At 38.1% G+C, this 19,761-nt stretch overlaps 2 protein-coding genes across 2 annotated transcripts; both read left to right on the top strand.

Annotated features, from left to right (window-relative positions):
• Positions 1 to 8,237: 8,237 nt before the first annotated feature.
• On the top strand, positions 8,238 to 8,821 carry LOC122011085 (uracil-DNA glycosylase, mitochondrial-like). The gene has a single exon (XM_042567521.1). The coding sequence runs from the start codon at positions 8,255 to 8,257 to the stop codon at positions 8,819 to 8,821; it is 567 nt and encodes a 188-aa protein (XP_042423455.1). The 5' UTR covers positions 8,238 to 8,254.
• Positions 8,822 to 9,070: 249 nt separating this feature from the next.
• LOC122012240 (CDPK-related protein kinase-like) lies at positions 9,071 to 10,034 on the top strand. The gene is made up of 4 exons (XM_042568714.1): positions 9,071 to 9,190; positions 9,488 to 9,529; positions 9,630 to 9,738; positions 9,897 to 10,034. Exons 1-4 carry the CDS (start codon positions 9,186 to 9,188, stop codon positions 10,005 to 10,007), a joined length of 267 nt encoding a protein of 88 aa, XP_042424648.1. The 5' UTR covers positions 9,071 to 9,185; the 3' UTR covers positions 10,008 to 10,034.
• The last annotated feature ends 9,727 nt before the right edge of the window (positions 10,035 to 19,761 follow it).

The raw sequence follows: 19,761 nt of genomic DNA, 5'->3' as shown, positions 1-19,761 counted from the left end.
ATGTTCAGGTAAGGGTTTTGTAAAGATGTCAGCTAGGTTTGATTTGGACTCAATGTGGTTGAGTGCAATTTCACCTTTAGCTACATGATCTCTTACAAAGTGGTGTTTTACCTCTATGTGTTTAGTCCTGGAGTGGTGAATAGGATTCTTGGTGAGATTAATTGAGCTGATATTATCAATAAAGATTTGTGTATTTTTATATTCTAGTTGATAGTCTTTTAACGTATGCATCATCCACAACAGTTGAGACGCACATTCTCCTAGAGCTATGTATTCAGCTTCTGTGGTGGATAGAGCAATACAATGTTGCTTTCTGCTAGACCAACTTACTAGGCACTGACCTAGAATCTGGCAGCTACCACTTGTACTTTTTCTGTCTAACTTGCATCCGGCATAGTCTGAATCAGAATAGCCATAAAGGTCAAAGGTGCAAGTTCTTGGATACCAAAGTCCTACATTTAGAGTTCCTTTAATATACCTAAGTATTCTTTTAACATATGATAGGTGTGACTCTTTTGCACAGGATTGGTATCTTTCGCACATACCTACTACAAACAATATGTCGGGTCGACTTGCAGTTAGGTAAAGTAGGCTACCTATGGCACTCCTATAGTATTTTGGGTCAACTGGTTTTCCTTCAGGGTCAGAGTCAATGTTTATGTTGGTTGTCATTGGAGTATTTATAATTTTTGAATTTTCCATACAGAAATTTTTAATTAACTCCTTAGCATATTTAGTTTGATAAATGTAGATTCCATCTTTAGTTTGTTTAATTTGTAAGCCTAAGAAGAAATTAAGTTCCCCAACCATACTCATTTCAAATTCACTTTCCATTAATTTGACAAATTCTTTTAAGAATTTTGAATTAGTTGAGCCAAAGATTATGTCGTCAACATAGATTTGGGCTATAAAGATGTCTTTTTCTATAGTTTTCACGAACAAAGTCAGATCGATTTGTCCTTGGTTAAAGTCTTTGGATATTAAGTAATTAGATCATCTTTCATACCATGCTCTAGGGGCTTGTTTTAGTCCATATAATGCCTTTTTTAATTTAAATACGTGGTTAGGGTAGTCTATGTCTTCAAACCCTGGAGGTTGGCTTAAGTAGACCTCTTCCTTGATAAAACCATTTAAAAAGGCTGACTTAACGTCCATTTGGTACAATTTGAATTCTTTATTTGCTGCATAGGCTAATAACATCCTAATGGACTCGAGTCTAGCTACCGGAGCATAAGTTTCATCATAGTCTAAGCCTTCGACTTGACTAAACCCTTTGGCTACTAACCTAGCTTTGTTTCTTATTATATCACCGTGATCATCCAACTTGTTCCTAAAAACCCATTTGGTGTCTATTATTGATTTATCTATGGGTTTAGGAACAAGGTCCCAGACTTGGTTTCTCTCAAATTATGCTAATTCTTCCTGCATTGCAATGATCCAATCTGGATCAGGCAGGGCTTCTTCTATAGTCTTAGGTTCAATTTTAGAAATAAGGGCAATCTGACTAAGGTTTCTATAGGATGATCTAGTCCTGACTCCTAGGTTTGGGTCACCCAAAATTTGGTCAGGTGGGTGAGAGGTACTTACTCTAGTTGGTCTTATCTGTGGGTTGGAAACTGGTTCTTCTGACTCATTAAGATTAGATTGGATTTCATCATCTTCTATAGCTTTTGGATTAATGTCAATATTTCCATTTATATAAGGTAAGCTATTTTCTTCATCAAATATTACATTAGTTGTTTCTTCAACTTTCAAGGTATTTTGATTATATACTCTAAAGGCCCTACTGGTAGAGGAGTATCCTAAGAATATTCCTTGGTTAGACTTGGGTGTAAATTTTTCTAAGTAGTCTTTAGTATTTAAAATGTGAACTTTACACCCAAATACTTTTAGATAGTTTAGATTGGGAATTTTATGATAGTAGAGTTCATATGGTATTTTATTGCGAGATTTGTTAATTAAAATTCTGTTTTGAATATAATTTGCAATATTTATCGCTTCAGCCCAAAATTGATGATTTAAGTGATATTCGTTTAACATAGTCCTAGCGGCTTCTTGTAATGTTCTATTTTTACGTTCCACTAGACCATTTTGTTGGGGGGTTCTAGGACATGAAAATTCATGTTGGTATCCATTTATTTTACAAAATTGGGTAAACCTATGGTTTTCAAATTCCCCTCCGTGATCACTTCTTATTCTTTTAATTTTAATATCTTTTTCATTTTCCGTTAAATTGCAAAAATTACTAAATATTTCATAGGTTTCATCTTTTGTTTTTAGAAATTTTACCCATGTGTACCTAGAGTAGTCATCAATTATTACTAAGCAATATTGGTTCTTGCTTAGTGATTTGGCTCCATGTGAATCAAATAGATCAAGGTGAAGGAGCTCAAGTATGGTGTTAGTTCTTTCTAGGTTGGTTGACTTGTGGGTTGACTTGGTTTGTTTTCCTTTTTGACACGCATCACAGATTGAGTTTTCAATAAATTTTAATTTGGGCAAACCTCTAACTAGACCATTTTGACTCATTTTTGAAATGAGTCTAGTGTGAGTGTGACCCAGCCTTCTGTGCCACAGTTGGGTTTCCTCTTGTTGTGTCAGGAGACACTTTATTGAGGATATTGATAAGTCAATTGTGTAGATGTTATTCTTTCTAAGTCCTTTAAGTTTAATTTTCAGGTTTTCAATATTTTTAACTAGACATCCAGATTTATCAAAATTGACTAGGTATCCGCTGTCACACAATTGACTTATACTTAGTAAATTAAAGTTAAAATTTTCAACCAATAAAACATTTCGAATAATGAAATCGGAACTAAGTTCAATATTACCTTTTCCGATTACTTTAAGTTTACCGTCGTTGCCGAATGCAACTGATCCTAGACTCTTGTACTTGAGTTTGATAAACTTCAACTTATCTCCAGTCATATGTCTGGAGCATCCACTATCCAACATCCATTAATCCAATTCCTACACATGAAGTAGTTGAATTTGTTTCTTTTTAATGGATTTAAAGATAGCGTGATTGAAGTAGACTCCTTAAATTTTCTATTTTACTCTATTGTAATCAAGGTAATTTAGCAAACACTTAAGCCTATGGTTATTAACGTTTTGAAATTTAAGTTTAAAATAATTTTGAAATTTAGTTTTTTTTTTTAAATTAATTTTGAAATTTAGTTTTTAAAATAATTTTGAAATTTAGTTTTTAAAATAATTTTGAAATTTAAGTTTTAAAATAATTTTGAAATTTAGTTTTTTTAAAATAATTTTAAAATTTAGTTTTTAAAATAATTTTGAAATTTAAGTTTTAAAATATTTTTGAAATTTAGTTTTTAAAATAATTTTGAAATTTAGTTTTTAAAATAATTTTGAAATTTAAGTTTTAAAATAATTTTGAAATTTAGTTTTGAAAATAATTTTGAAATTTAGTTTTTAAAATAATTTTGAAATTTAGTTTTTAAAATAATTTTGAAATTTAAGTTTTAAAATAATTTTGAAATTTAGTTTTTTTTTTAAAATAATTTTAAAATTTAGTTTTTGAAATTTAGTTTTTGAAATAATTTTGAAATTTAAGTTTTAAAATAATTTTGAAATTTAGTTTTTAAAATAATTTTGAAATTTAAGTTTTAAAATAATTTTGAAATTTAGTTTTTGAAATAATTTTGAAATTTAGTTTTTAAAATAATTTTGAAATTTAAGTTTTAAAATAATTTTGAAATTTAGTTTTTGAAATAATTTTGAAATTTAGTTTTTGAAATTTAGTTTTTGAAATAAATTTGAAATTTAGTTTTTGAAACTAATTTTGAGACTTAAGATAATTTTGACAGTTAAAAATAATTTTAAAAATAATTGTTAATTAACTCAATTTTAATTTTAATTTCTTAGTCATCTCACCCGATCTAAATTGTCAATCAGGGAATCCTATAATTGTTGTGAGATGAATTATTGTTGAATTTGAGGGTCTGGTTTAACTTGGTGTTAGATTCAGGTTCAGCTTTTGTTAGCTAGAGCCCTAGAGCCAATCATTTGATGATTGTATTTTGGACTTGTTGTATCATATTCTATATAAATAAAGGCATTTGGTTTTTGGTTATTATACTTACTTGTATTGGTGTCAAATAAACTAAGTATAATAACGTCCTTGAGTAGAAGGTTCTTACCTATATCAATCGATTGGTTGAATCGATAGTGAGATGATATAGGGAACACTACTCTAAATCATTCCTAGTCGAGTATTAACATTCAGGGATAATGTTAATGCAATAAGACTAGCATGTAGGTCAACTCGATGACTTGATCTCACAAGTCATGGATATAGAGATATCAAGTTGACACATGGGTATACATTAGAGAATGTATACTGAATGACCCGCCATGAGAAAGTATCATGGATCGTTATATGAGTGTCATATACTTTCTCATGTGGCTATTAGTATGACTACTAGTCCTTAGACCTGAAGTCACCATGGTTCCCTACATAAGGAGTTATGTACTTTGGTTTCGTCAAACGTCACCCGTAACTGGGTGGACTATAAAGGCGATTACTGGGTATGTAACGAATTATGCAGAGGGATGTGAGTGATGTAGATGGGATCTATCCCTCCTATATGACGGGAGAGACATTGATATTCTTAATAGAGTGAGACCACGAAGTGCATGGTCATGCCCAAATGAGTCAATATAGGATATTGAGCTCATTTGATTTAGTGAGTCTACTTGAAGTTCAAGATTTAGATTGGTCAGAGGATGACACGGTCTATGCCTCACATTGATCAATCTAGATGTCTAGGATAGAAGGACACTTGTCATAATTGTGAGGAGTCACAATTAGTAGTCACAAGGTGATGTTGGATCTCAACATTTCTTGTAACTTGGGTAGCAATGATGTATTGCTAGATGTCGCTCACTGCTTATGTTTTTAAAGGAGTTTAGAAACATTGCCAACGTTACAAGAACCTATTGGGTCACACACAAAGAACAAGTGGATGGAGATTAGGTTCATATGATGAACCAATTGGATTCGAATTGATTTAAATTAGACTTATTGAGTTAGACTCAATTAGATTCAATTGTTGAATAAGTCTAATTTAAATTTGATTCATTAAGTCAATTTATATTAATGAATTGAGATTCATTAGATTGAAATTGGCTTGAATCAAAGAATGAATTCAACTCAACATGGAAGAGATTTGGTCAATTTTGACTTGACCAAAATGGGAAGTTGAAACATCAAGTTTGACTTGATGAATTGCCACTTCATGGAGGATGACTCATCCTACATGGCAGCCACATCATCTCCACCTCATGAGGTGTGCCACCTCATGGAGGTTACACCTCCCATTCCATTTAATGTGGTCGGCCACATTAAATGGGGAGGTTACATGTGTGTGGCCGGCCACACTAATGGTGTAGGAGGTTTCATTTTGTGTCATTCAAGTGGTGTTGAATGCTTCTCCTTCCTCCTAGCTCTCTTCCTCCTTTCTCTTGCTGTTGTCGTGAGATTTCATGGAGGGAGAAGGTGTATGAGTTGTGTTCCAAGAAAAGGGTGAAGTGAAGGTCACAAAGGAGGGTACCTAGAGGATTATGTGAGATCCCTTTTCTTTCTCTCCTTTCTCTCCTTTTTAAATCCTACCCGAGAGCCCTAGAAAGTGCTAGCACACTTGGGTGCTCTCTTCTCCATCCTTGTGTGTTAGAGAACACACCTTGTTCGTGTGGATATCACTAGAGAGTTGTCTACGTTGACAACTTCGAGATCCGGCGTACCGTTGGACGAGCGGGATTTGCGAGGGCACGCTTCGAAGGTAAAATACTTTTCCTTTGTAGATCTACTGTAGATCGTAGTTTAAAACTCGTACTCGTGTTTTCGGAAAGTTTTCTTCGCACGAGATCCAATGGCTAGGGTGATTCGTGGTTTCCGCGACGCGAAAACGCGGTTTTCGCGGCCCGAAAAACCCAACAGCTTTGAGTTCAACAAGTAAGCATTCTTTGGATAAACTTCTGGGCTATGGTGAGTCACAAGGAGCTCATTAAAGTAACCATGCCTTCGAGGTTTTTCAAATAGTCCTACCCATTGAACTTAATACTCAACCTTGGTCTTAACTAGTTGGGATTCATTTAAGAGTAGCTTCGGTCAGTTCCACTTGGCCAAATGCACCAGGTCGAAGCCATATCTTCCTAGACATGCGATGCCCAAGTTTCCCTAACGTACTATCATCCAAAAATTTCACCGGTACTGTGGTTCAAGTTAAACTTAGCCCGTTTTTAAACTAGCCTTAATTACCCTATCGGGTAATCTATTCTTGTTTTACCCATTTCGGGTAAATTAGGTTCAGTTACCCTGTCGGGTAATTCAGTTGGAGGTGCCAGCTAGTTTGGATCCACCATCTATTTTTGAATTTTAAATTTATAATTTAATTTTTAATTTTTAATTTTGATTTTGAATTTTGAATTTAGAATTTAGAATTTAGAATTTAGTTTCGAATTTTTAATTTGATTTTGAATTTAGAATTTATAATTTAGTTTCGAATTTTTAATTTAATTTTGAATTTTGAATTTAGAATTTTTTATTTCAAATTTTTAATTTGATTTTGAATTTTGAATTTAGAATTTATAATTTAGTTTCGAATTTTTAATTTGATTTTGAATTTTGAATTTGAGTAAATACGCAACGCTTTCTCTTAAAATCATTGTCGTAGGAGTGTTGTCATTTGTAGTTTTTATTGTAGTGCTACTAGAGATCTAATTGGATCTTCCAATGCTAAACCATCAAAACTGCAATGCTAAACAATTCAAAATATGCAATGCTAAACAAATCAAAATCTGTAATGCTACACATAGCTATTCCACACTAAAAATCTGTTAAAGCTTGATACCTATGTAAAGCTTATACTTTTATAGAGCAATAGAGATCTTTAAGCATGTTACAACATGATCTAAACTGGAATACTAAGCCAAAATCACAAACTGAAAACTAAATCTGCATACCATACTAATCAAGATTCTGCATCCTATGCTACACAATTTCTGCATACTATGCAAACATAAATTCTGCACTATAATACTTAACCAAACTGCACTATAATCTTTTTTAAAAAAATTGCACTATAAGTTCCACCAAAAATCTGCACTACAAGTTTCGCCAAAAATCTGCACTATAAATTCCACCAAACATCTGTACTACAAGTTTCACCAAAAATATGCACTATAAATTCCACCAAAAATCTGCACTACAAGCTCCAACTCAAGCTAAAACCTGCTGGGATCTTCCAACTTATGTAAAACTTAAAGAAAAGTTGATGCTGCTATCACAAATTGAAATGTGAAGTTACTAGAATAGAACTTGAGAGATCTACTCATTCTAACACTACAAGAAAAACTCTCATAGACATCGGTGGAACAACATCGGTTTTAAGCAAAAACCGATGTCTTGGAGCATTTTACACCGGTTTTTCTAAAAACCGGTGTCTATAAGCGCAGATTTTCGCTCATAGACATCGGTTTTTTAAGATGATGTATATGAGCGCATTTTTTTTGTTAATAGACACCGATTTTAACAGCGGTTTTTAAAACCCGGTGTCTATGATAAAATAAAATAATTTAATTTTCCGACCAATACTTAAGCCAAATTTGCAACACTTCAATATTTCCTCCAAACCTAAACCTATATCGCGCCATCCACCATCTCTCTCAGCCTCATCTCCCTCTTCCCCTTCCTAGATCGACGCACGATGCCCTTGCTTCTTCAGCCAACCACACCGCATCTCCTCCATCTCCTCCTTTGGGTAAGAAGAGGCTGCCTGTGTGGATTGGAGTCATCGCCGAGTCGCTAGAAGTGGCCCTCCTCCACTCTTACTCGATCCCATATCTGGTAACCTCGATTCCTCATCTCCTTCTTTTGATTTGATCCCTCCTTGTCGATCCTCGTGTGGCCAGGACTGATCGGAGCTCCTTGCTCGCTGATTTTACTGCTCACGGTAGGATTCGGCGCTGCCTCCAGGTGTGTTATCGACTAATCGGTCGACATGGTGAGGGGGAAGACGCAGATGAGGAGGATAGAGAAACTGGCCAACCGGCAGGTGACCTTTTCCGAGCACCGGAGAGGCCTTCTGAAGAAGGCCTTTGAGCTCTCCGTGCTGGATTAAAAAGGGGCGTTGTGTCCTGGGAACCCTAAAGATACTCCCGCTATGGGTTTAGGAAATGCATGATAAATATACCCAATTATTTACCCGATCTTCCAACTTCCAATCCCGAAGCCATGGCTTCCTCCTCCAAAGCCCTAGGCGAGCTCCTCGGCTCACCGAAGCGTCTCCGCCCGATCTCCCTCTCCCCGGAATCCATGACCCTCAAATCCCCCCTCTCCACCCTCCATGCCCCTCCTCTCGCCGCCGGTGAACACCCCTCCGCACTCACGTCGGAGCAGGCGAAGAGGGTCGACGCCGGCGGATCCCTTTCCCGATGGAAGCGGAACCTCAGTATCTGTTCCAAAAGGATCGCAACAAGGAAAGGTACTCGTTCCGATCCCTATGTGAAGCTGGGAGAGCTCTTGGTCGAGGAGACATGGCTGGAGGCTCTCTCCGGCGAGCTTCAGAAACCCTACGCGCAGAACCTGTGCAGGTTTGTGGAGATGGAGATGCGCAGCAGCGTCCCTATCTACCCTCCGCCCCACCTTATATTTAATGCTCTTCATTTGACTTCCTTTGATGAAGTCAAGGCAGGTAGACTCCTTGACCTGAATCATTTTGTTATGCCTCATTGTATGTCCTGTTCTTTGAGTTTCTTGTTTCTTACGCATGCTACAACTTTGACATTTTGTGCCTCCTGATTCCCATTTATTAACTAGATGAATATCAAGTTTATTCATACTGTCATAGTGTATTGATCTAGTAGCAGTGGCTTGTAGAATGATGTTGGTCATTTTATCTGAGGCCTCCATTATTTGGTTCCATGTAGAAAATCGAAAAGAACATGATTTAAATTTTGGTTTCTATGTCTTGCTTTGGTTTGATGAGTTTGATAGTTTAATTATATTTGGTTCTTGTTTTTTTTTTGAAAAAAAAATTTAACCAAAAATGCCAAAATATAATTTGTAATATATTTTCAAGTAAATCCTCAAAGCCTTGTCCAACCATAATAATCTTGTCAAATTTTATGATGCATGTGAGGATGCACTTAACGTCTACGTAGTCATGGAGTATGTCTTAATTAACTCTAGTTAACTTAACAATGAGTAACAAAGTTTCTACATATGATATTTGTTCCATGTCACAAGATAGAGTTGATATATCCAAAACTTTTTGCATGTAGTATCCTACTAATATGCCTCTTTGCTTTCCACTTTGTATCCTGCACTAAGGAAAAATGATAATACTTTTCCATACAAATTTTAAAATGAACACTTCTAAGATGATGGGCAGCAATTTTTTTTTAAAAAAATTATGTAGTACTTCTGTTAATTTGGAACTCAACAATATGTTTTTCTCTTTTCCAGATTATGTGAAGGTGGAGAATTATTAGAAAGAATTTTATCCAGGTAAAAAAGTGATTTTATTGGCCATAATTTATATCTATTTGATTATTTGAATTTGAAAATTAATAACTTTTGATTGCTTTTTTTCCCTTGTGTTCTCAAGAGGTGGAAGGTACTCAGAGGAGGATGCAAAAGCTATAGTTATTCAAATACTGAGTGTAATCGCCTTTTGTCATCTTCAAGGTGTTGTGCATCGTGATTTAAAGCCAGAGGTTTGTATCATAGAGAACTTTGATTCAATTTATGCAGACATGATATTACTTTAGATCTCTTATTTTACAGGAGCAACTTAGGGTATTCTACTGTTCATTTCTTTTTCAACATATATTTTTCAGCGCTGTTAATATTTCTTCCTTGTATTTAACAACAGAATTTTCTTTTCACCACTAGAGATGAAAATGCTCAGATGAAGTTGATTGATTTTGGCCTTTCCGATTTTGTTAAACCAGGTGAGCATTGTTTAGTGGCATGGTCTAGTTGATTGCTTTTTTGGTGATGTTAAACATGAAAATGTTATCCTATTTTGTTATGGATTCCTTTTGTTGTTTTCTCTGGTACCATTTGTTGTGAGTTTCCTTTGCCACTAAAGTTTTTGAATGTGTCATTCAACCTATCATTTTCTGCATTATATTTTAGGTATTTTACATATTTTTGCTGTAATGGAATAGAGTCCTCTTTTTTCAACTTTTATTTTTTATGAAAGCATCATGTAAGAATTGTTGCATTAACATAAATCTATCAAAGTACAACAGCAAATGATGAGAAGTAATAATAATCTTGAGTAGGATATAAGTAATATTAGATTGGAAAGAGAAAAGTGGGAAGGGTTACAAACTAATAATTGTCAACATCGTGTGGCACTCATATTTAACTTGGCTACTTGGAAGACATTTTTGAGTTTGATCACCTCAAGATGCCAATTGAAATTGTTTCAAATTTTTCTAGCAGGTCTTTTCAATTATTCTTTAGTTGGCTTTGGATTTGTAGAATTTTATACAGTAGTTACTTGTTTGTTCACATCATTCTTGAATCATATGTCAAATTGTTTTGTGACAACTTATAGCATCCATTGTTACTAAGAAACTATTTCGACCTGATAATTGCTCTCAATTATCCATACATTGATAACCCAAATATCCTCAGTTGATATGGGTTAGTGCATGAGATGGAATTTCCACAACAAACTTAAGCAATGCTAATGTAGAATGGGGAAGGATTAAATACCAAGTTTAACATGAAAACAAGATAGAAGTATTTAACAATATTAGAAGGCAAAATTTCAACTCAATGAATAATGCATGCAAGTGTTAGATCTATGTGTCTTGAACGTTAAGGGATCTACAATGTATGGTGCCTTTAAACTAATAATTAAAGGTTCAAAAATTGATATAGCAATAGATGACTTAGAAGGCAAACCCAATATGGATATCTTAGAGCTACTACTCTACAAACCCGGTAAATGTGTGCTTAAATTTCAAATCTTGTAGCACCAAATGGAGAAGGTCTTTCCACTGGCATGGTTAAAACTTTTATGTATTATTGACCTGTAGAGTCTTGGTACTTAGGAGGATGTATGGTTAAGTTTGGCTTCTTCCTCCTCATGGATCCTTGAGAATACTTCGTTTTCTTTTTGGACAAATTAGTTTATGGTGACTTGAGAGTAATCTTTTTATTGAATTTCAACAAAGTTACATAACTTGGGAGAGAACTAATGAAAAACATAATCAGCTGACCTTTGTATTCTAGTAAATTTCATAGGTTACCTCTTAGAGTTTTCAGCATCGAACAAAATTTGACAACTTATTCTTGATTTTTAGCTTGATCATAATGAATTTGTTATCGCTATATTTCTTATGTACCTATGTTAGTTCCTTATTGATGTTGTTCCTTCATATTTCAGAAGTATCACCCTACAAGAGTTCTCACAATTATGTATCAACCATTTGCACTTGCAACAACTGCCATATTTACATACCATGAAGCAAAAGTTAACACTAGGCTGCGCAACTTAACTGGTTATATCTTGTTTTTCCTATGTTCGCTTTGCCTTATCGTGGTAAGCTCCTATTATTCTATGCCAATTTCTCCTAAAATTTCAGTTTAGATTGTAATTTTCAGCACTGAAAGGTTCCATACAGTTGGACGTTGCTACATCTGGAAAAGGAGGGATTGGAGTTTATATTGGTATATGCGTTATCAGTGCAGCGTTTGGTCTCTCTGATGCTTTGGTTGAGGGGGGAATTGTGGGTGACTTGTCCATGATGTCCCCAGAATTCCTTCAGGTAATTAAGATTAACTTAAAAACATTTTCCTTTTTTGAAACATAATTTTTTTTCTCATTGAAGTCCAAAGAAACATTGTTTAAGATCACAGTTTAAGATCACAGTTTTATATAAGATCACAGTTTAAGCTGCTAGCATCAAACGGAGAAAGTCACATATCGTTCGACAACTTTCGAATGGTCAGTCTAGTCGAATTTGTTTGCCAATATCCAAAATGTGATTGTTCAGTTGCATACTTTCCTCTGTCATTTACTTCTATGTCTATCCTTGTGCAGGCCCTATTGCAAAATGCAACCGAGTCAATGAAGGAGAGTAAGGTTATTGGTATCTTAAATGTGGCGAGGCATCCATTCCTGCTGCCATTTTTTTTGCAGTTGCTAAGTTTCTTTTGTATGCCTCCACCATTACCATTACTACAGAATTTATATGCTATAGTTTTGAACAGAATTTTCTGATGGTAATATTCTAGGACTTCTGCAGCATGTATAATTCTTCTGTTTTTGTTCTTTGCTGTAGTTAGGTAGACTAAATGATAATTTTGTTTGACAGATTAGAACAGTGGATGTTTTAACTCAGAAAACTAGGCATTTGAAGGTGAAAAGTGGTGAGATTAGGGAAATGAAAGGCGCAAGATGAATGGAGCAGTATATCAAGTTGAACAGATTCTGATTCTCATAATTTAATGTAGCCTCAGCTTGATTTTTGACTCACGATGTTCTACCTTGATGTGTACAATATATATTAGCTTTTGATGTAAAAAGAATGTTTGGGTATTTTATGGATACTGTTGTAAGGAGATTATTTATGTAATTTGTGAATATTTATGTATTTTATGGATACTGTTGAATGAAGAATATTTGTGTAATTTGTGAATATTTGTGTTTTTTTTTTGTTACTGTCGGTTTTTCATTGTTTCGGAAATCAAATTTGTGCTGTTGAAAAATACCCATATTACATCGGTTTTCCACCGCTGCAAAACCGGTGTTATTAACTAATATTACATCGGTCGTATACCGCTGCCAAAACTGGTGTTATTAACATATAATATTACATCAGTTTTACACCATTGATGAAACAGTGTCGTTAAGTGATACTACACCGGTTAATAACCGATTCGAACACCGGTGTCGTTAAGTGATACTACACCAGTTTTAACCCGATGTCTAAAATGGCAGACCTTTTACATCGGCTTCATAGACATCGGTCGAAAATGTAATAGACACCGGTGGAAACCCGATGTCTATGAGGGTTTTTGTTGTAGTGTAAATTAATCCCTACCAAGCAAAGCATAAAGGAAAGTTGCTGTTGTTATCACGAATTCTGAAATCTAGGGATCCTATTAAAACCTTGATCCCTCTTTATTATAGCTACTCATAAACCTTTAAAGAATTTAGTAGAACACCTATATTTTCTTATAGAGCAACAGAATTCTTTAAGCATGCTACAACTGAAATAGAAAGGAGAAAGCAAATCTAGGAACTAATTTTAAACCTCTTGCAACCCCATTAATCTGTACAGCATGTTCCGAAAGCAAGGAAAGAACTAAAATCCCTAGCTATTCCAGTTCTGTACAACCTATTCCGAAAGCAAGGAAAAAAAACTAAAAATCGAAGCTTGAAACTACCCTTACTGCAGGTGAGTAGCAACTTACCGAGGTGTTCTTGAACTTACAACCGAAAAGGAGACTTCTAATGCTTCTAGGGTTTTGGAGACTTGCAAATCTCTGTCTCTTCCTCGTGCCTACCGTTCCTTCTTGATGAGAGGAGCTCGGATCCGAGAAGAGCTCGCGGAGTCCCCTTTGGCCGGCCGCCGGAGAAGCCCTAGCTTCGTTCTTCGATTCTGCCCAAGAAATCGCCGTCGCACGCGAGAGAAGGAGAGAAAAGAGTTTTAGGTCACGGGAAATACAACATCAACTTATCCCTTTATAACTCCAATATTTTGTTAACTATCTACCACATAAATATTTTTCGCTATCTTTTCTAGATAGCATGACCCGCTTGGGCACTTGGCTATCGCGCTTCGCTTAAGATTCGGGTCGGGCCGGAGGTCGCGGGTTCAAACCTCAACCGAAACCCTTTTATTCCTATTTATTTTCTGTTTTCTATTATTGCTTAAACTAATTTCGCTATCTATTTTATCAGCACCGCCCTGTTGGGTTCCTGGTCAGCCGAGACAACTTAAGGCTTTGCTTAACCTCCTGGTCAGCCGAGACAACTTAAGGCTTTGCTTAACCGGAGGTCTCCGGTTCGAACCTCGGCTCAACCTCTTTATTTTTGCAACTTGTTTCGTTTGGTAAAAATACCAAACGAACTCCAAAAATTACATAAAAATACTCTAAAAATTTATAAAAAAACTCTAAAATATTTCTAAAGTATTTCTAAATATTTTTAATTACTATTAGGACTCAGTATGAGGAAATTTGGGTTGTTACATAACCGTCTGAGCGGCAGACGTCTCGCCCGCCATCTGCGCCTTGTCACTCTCACCTTCATGCGAGCCAATCGGGGTTAGGCCAAGTTTCTCCACCTCCTGTGCTGCAGCCGCCTCTATCTCGGCGGCCTTGCGTTTCAGCATGCCGAACACCATCGATTTCATCATAGTCTCGATTGTAAAAAAGCGAGAAAAAATCAGTTAGACTCAAAGAAAAGGGGAGAAAGTCATTTCTTACCAGGGTCGTTCGGGAGCCGCATTCTGATCGGGCTTAAACCGAATAGGTACTTCATCCATTCGGGTAGCAGCTTATTGATGTCCAGATTCAGGCCGGCCAACATGTTAGTCGCGTGTAGAAAAGCAGGCTCTGTTCTATACCTCTTCAGGTCGGGGGGAGGTGGCAAAGCAGTCTGCCACTGGGTTCGGAAAGGGGGAGACTCATGAAGAAAAAATGCTCTTCCCAATGCTTATTGGAGGTAGGCATTTTATCAAAGAAAACTAGACCGATCCGAGCTTGAAACAAGAAAGTACCCAGCTCAGACTGCTTGGGGTAGTAAAAATAATGGAAGATTTGGGGCTTAAGGGGAATATTGTGCACCCGGAAGAGCACAACTACGCCGCACAGCAGCCTAAAGGAATTTGGCACGAGCTGGCCGAGCGAAATATGAAAATAATTGCAAACTTCTAAGATGAATGGGTGGATCGGAAACCTAAGGCCACCTACGAATTGGTCACGGAAGAAGGTAACAGTCCCAGCCGACGGGTCATGTAGCCGGTCGGATGACTCGGCCAAAACGAGTTTATGGTCAGAAGGGATGTCATAGGTATTGATTAGTTTGAAGGCATCTCCCGAATCAAACCTACTCTCCATGGTTTGATACCAAAGACCAGGAGAGGGGGCAGAAGAACTAGCCATTACAGCCGGAATGCGAAGCAAAGGAAAAGCAGAAGGCAACGGAGGCGGTGAGCAAAACAGTGCCTACGGAGCACAGACACCACCGGAATGCGAAGGAAAGCGCGAAGAAAACAAGAAAGGAGCGGGCAAAGAGTTCTTACAGAGAAAAAGATTGTCGGAGAAGAGAGCTAATGGCCGGAATACGGAGAATTGGTTCGCCGAAGAATAGAGCAGGAACCTTCAAAGAACACGGGCGCGATAAAGCGGAAGCGGCAGAAGGAGAGGAGGCGGCCTTATAAAGGTTGGGCTCGAGCTGTAGGGACCGCTCGATCCAGGGCATGAGATCTGAGGAGCGCATCCGCCCGTTGAATTCAAAGCGCCAGGGGTCACATCAAGCCTGACAGCTCGAGCAGGTGATGACGGCCGCCTGGCCACGTGGCATCACCCCAATGGGCGCATTTAATGACCCCCATTATGCAGGCGAGGGCACGTGCTTGGCCTTAATGGCCCGGATTTGCATAAATCCCGAGGAAATCTAGGAGATGTCAGTGTCGACTGACGCTGGGTCAGCAAGGCAGACGGTCGTAAGACCAATATTCGCCAAGCGCTGGTGGGTGATAGGCCGAGCGGCATCATCCACCACACAGTTCCCGATCGGATAAATATTTCCGCCAGGGGCAGAGCGGTCGTGATGTCACCAGTTCAGTAGTCTAGTCAGTCAGACTTGCAGCCTCCTTCGACTAGACTTGAGGGTGTAACGTCCGAAAATTCTCAAAACTATTTTAGAAATATTCTATAATTATTCTGGAATTTTTAGATATTTTTACAGAATTTTTAGAGTAGCGGAAGTAGCAAAAACAAATAGAAACCGAAAACGGCCTAAGCAGGGATTGAACCCGAGACCTATGGTTTACGGATAAGTCTAGTAACCAGTTGAACCCAGCAGGGCCGTGCTGAAAGGAAAGGGAAACATTTATATTTAAGTTTAAGTTGGGTCGAAATACCCACTTAATATAAATAGGGAATTAATGGGTGAAGAGTTATTTGGTTTTCGCTTTTAACGTGACTTGCTTCTCCTCACCCTAACCTCACGCCGACTCCCCTTCTCCTCTCCTTCTCTCGGCGCTAACCACAAGAACAATCTAGGGTTTCTCTCCCTAGGGCCCTAAGAGCACTTTTCGGCGACGACTTCGACACGAGGACGCTCCCCTCCGCGAGAGGAACGCATAGACGCGAGAAGATCGCCGAAAGGATCGTCTCCTCCGGAAACCTAGCGATTAGAATCGTAAGAAATTACGAATAGAAGGTAAGAAACCCCTCACCTACAGTATAAGTAGCTTCCGTGTGGTTTTCTATGCATTAGTTTAGTTATATGCAGATTTTTAGACACATAGGGTGTAATTAACCCTCCTCGCAGGTTTAGGGATTTAGTGAGTACCTTTAGATGGGCCGGACACGTCTTTCCCCCTTTAGTTGGAGGTCTTAGATGTTATCGGGTGCCTAGAGGTAGTCTCCCTAAAAGAGGGGAGAGTTTAAACACACTAGATGTTCGATTAAATGATTAGCTCAGTAAAATGCAACTTAGGCCTTTTTAATAGCTCAGTAAATGCAATAGAAGCATTTAAAATAGCTTAGTTAGCCTTACTACAGCTTTCATGGGACTACGGTCCAATGGGTGGGCTCCCACAGTCACCTCTAGGTTCAGACAACCTAGCACTATGTTCAGATAACCTAGTAATAGCAAGATAAGTAAATTCAGCTATATCAATATTTTATTTTTAGTGGCACTGTACAGGATCAGATATCCATTGGGTTGGACTTCCACAGTCGTCCCTAGGTTCAGACAACCTAGTAACCCTACTAAATTTGGGACTTGCAAACCCGGGTCTAGTTAGGGATGCGCGCACAGCAAAGTACAGTTGCCGGGCCCACTAGCAACATGATTATGTATTTTCACTTATTATGATAATAGCTTTCAAATTCGCAACCTAGTTATGTTAATATAGTTTTAGCTCAGTTTTAGCTTCAGTTTCAGTTTAGTTCTCCTAGATGATATCATGAGATAGTTTCATGCTTAGATTTTATTATGCATGCCATGTTTCAGTGTTTATGCCATGCTTTAACAAATTCAGTGCATGTTTTCAAATAGCATTCTTTAAAAACATGTTTGCATCGTTGCATGTTTTAGTGAGGTAGATGATTTCTTACTAAGCTTAAAGCTTACAGATACTATTTTTCCTTATACTGCAGATAAGGGTAAAGGAAAGATGGACTAGCAGAGGAAGCTGGAGGTCAATGCAGTGATGGTGTGTGTGGCAGGAACCTGGAATGAAGATCCTTAGGGAGTTTAGCAAATTAAGAACTTAGTTTCTTTTCTCAAGTACTTTTATGCACTTTTAGACCTTAGAATGTTTAAACCATGGAGGATTTGTTTAAGTTGTTAGTAATTATGTTGGAATGCTAGTTAATAGATGCTAGAACTTATTTCCATTGATTTTAGAACTCTTATATGAGATTTTGGCACGAACTAGTGCTGAAATCAGGGTTCTGATTCGAAATCAGAACCCAGATCGGTCTACAGACCGATCAGAGTTTGGGTTGTGCCGCTGGATCGGTCAGCTGACCGATCCAGTCGCGAACAGAGAGTTGGCGTCGGCGAACAGAGAGTATCGAAGCTCACTGATCGGTCTGCCGACCGATCAGTGTACTCCTGGATCGGTCGGTAGACCGATCCAGCAGCATACAGAATGCTATCGCTTATGGATCGGTCAACAGACCGATCCAGAGCCTTCTTACGTGCCAGTATCAAGCGGGATCGATCACAGGATCGATCCGACAGCCCAATCGATCCATGGATCGATTGAAATGCCTGATTACAGCTAGCAGAACATCCAAGAGGTATAGATTATCTTCCCTAGCATGTGTACAACTCCTAGGTACACCTAGAATATTAAGTTCAGATTTTCCAGTAATCAGTTTAGCAAAACTTTAATCAATCCAGATTTCCGCAATAGTAAAATTTAGCACAGCATAATGTAGCGATCGGCCTTACAGCTTAGTTAGTAGAAGGCGGGTCGTTACAGAGGGGGAGACAGGTGATCCAGTATTAAGAGGGGGGGTCCTGAACGGATAGGGATCGATGGCCCGTGGATGTCAAAGTCAAGGCGGTCAACGTATAGTGTTGGCCGGGCGGGAGGTCACTTGGCCGAGCGGGAGGCTACTTAGTCGAGCGTCCGCATCAGTACTCGGGTCGGCCCGAAGATAACTCGACCGCAAGTCAGGTTTCCGACACTCAGGGGTTCGCTTAAGAGAGCCGATGCGCCGAGCAATCGGTCCGCTCGACTGAGTGACAGATTAACAACTTGTCAGCTTAGACGAACAGTGCACCAGCAGCGGACCAGCGAAGATGACATAAGATGACATGCTCGTCCGAGCTTGAGGCCGAGCCGACAGTCCGCTCGGTCCAATGTCGTTCCCTCCTGGACGCTAGTATGGCCGAGCGGTTTTCTCGCTCGGAACAGTAACAGACAGAAGGTGTAGAAGAGTACAAAGGGGACAGCTAGAGATATCCTTCTCGAGATATGTGTCATCGACAAACAGCATGGTTGGTGGCTGGACCGGACAGAGAATCGTACGGTGGAAGTTTCCACTGTCATGTCAGAGATATGCTCAGACGGTTGCGGTATGGCGTCAAGCGTGCTTTTCTGACACGTCCATTTTGAGGTATGTTTGGGGAAGCGCGCACGCGTCGATGAGCGTGCACGGACCTCCCCGGGGGCTTATATAAGGACTCCCAGACTTCGACGGAGGTATGCAATCAACTATACTGTAGCTACAGTTCTCCTTATTTTGCTTTAGCTTTCTTCCCGCCTGACTTGAGCGTCGAAGGGTCGTCGCCGGGAACCCCTTCCCGACCCGGCTTTGTTGCAGGTTTGCCGAAGGTCCACCTCATCCCGGCATCTATGCGGAGCCAGCAGAGAGTGTCACGCCCCCAACTTTCATCAACTCACAGCTCGAACAGGATCATATATATGTATATATAAAGAAAAAGAAATAATTTTTAAAATTGCTTAAAAAATGATTAAGTAAATTCAGAGCAACCTTACTCTGATACCAATTGAATGATTGAATAAAGATGATAGAGGGTGGGGTGAATATCATTCATTCAAAACACCTTTTCTTTTCATGTCAATTAGTAAAACAAATATCAAAGTAATAGCGGAATAAGATAGCAAGAACAATGTACAAAAGACATAGTTGGTTACTTGGTTCAGAGTTTGTGTCAACTCTTACTCCAAGATCCGCGATCCTTGATCCTTGATCGTACTGTTGGGCAATTCACTAATAGTATTCTTTCTGAAAACTTTAGAGAAGAAGCAACTCATACAAATGATGTATAGGATAGTAACAAACTACTATCTTTACAGAAATAATGCAAGCACAAAATATACCGACAAAGATGAAGAGTTGAAGTGCAAATTGTTGGAGAAGAGTCTGAGAAGCTTGCATATGTAAATAAAGCATAGTAGTGGTAGCAACACGAGTAGAGAGAATGAGAATGTTGCTTAGAAAAGTTATTCTTCGACACTGATCTCGAGGTTCTTTTATATGCCACGTTCGGTTGTTCG

This window comes from Zingiber officinale, chromosome 8A (genome assembly GCF_018446385.1).
Source record: "Zingiber officinale cultivar Zhangliang chromosome 8A, Zo_v1.1, whole genome shotgun sequence".
NCBI lineage: Eukaryota > Viridiplantae > Streptophyta > Magnoliopsida > Zingiberales > Zingiberaceae > Zingiber > Zingiber officinale.
Note: the sequence above shows the minus strand (reverse complement) of the source record. Positions and strands in the feature narration are given on the sequence as shown.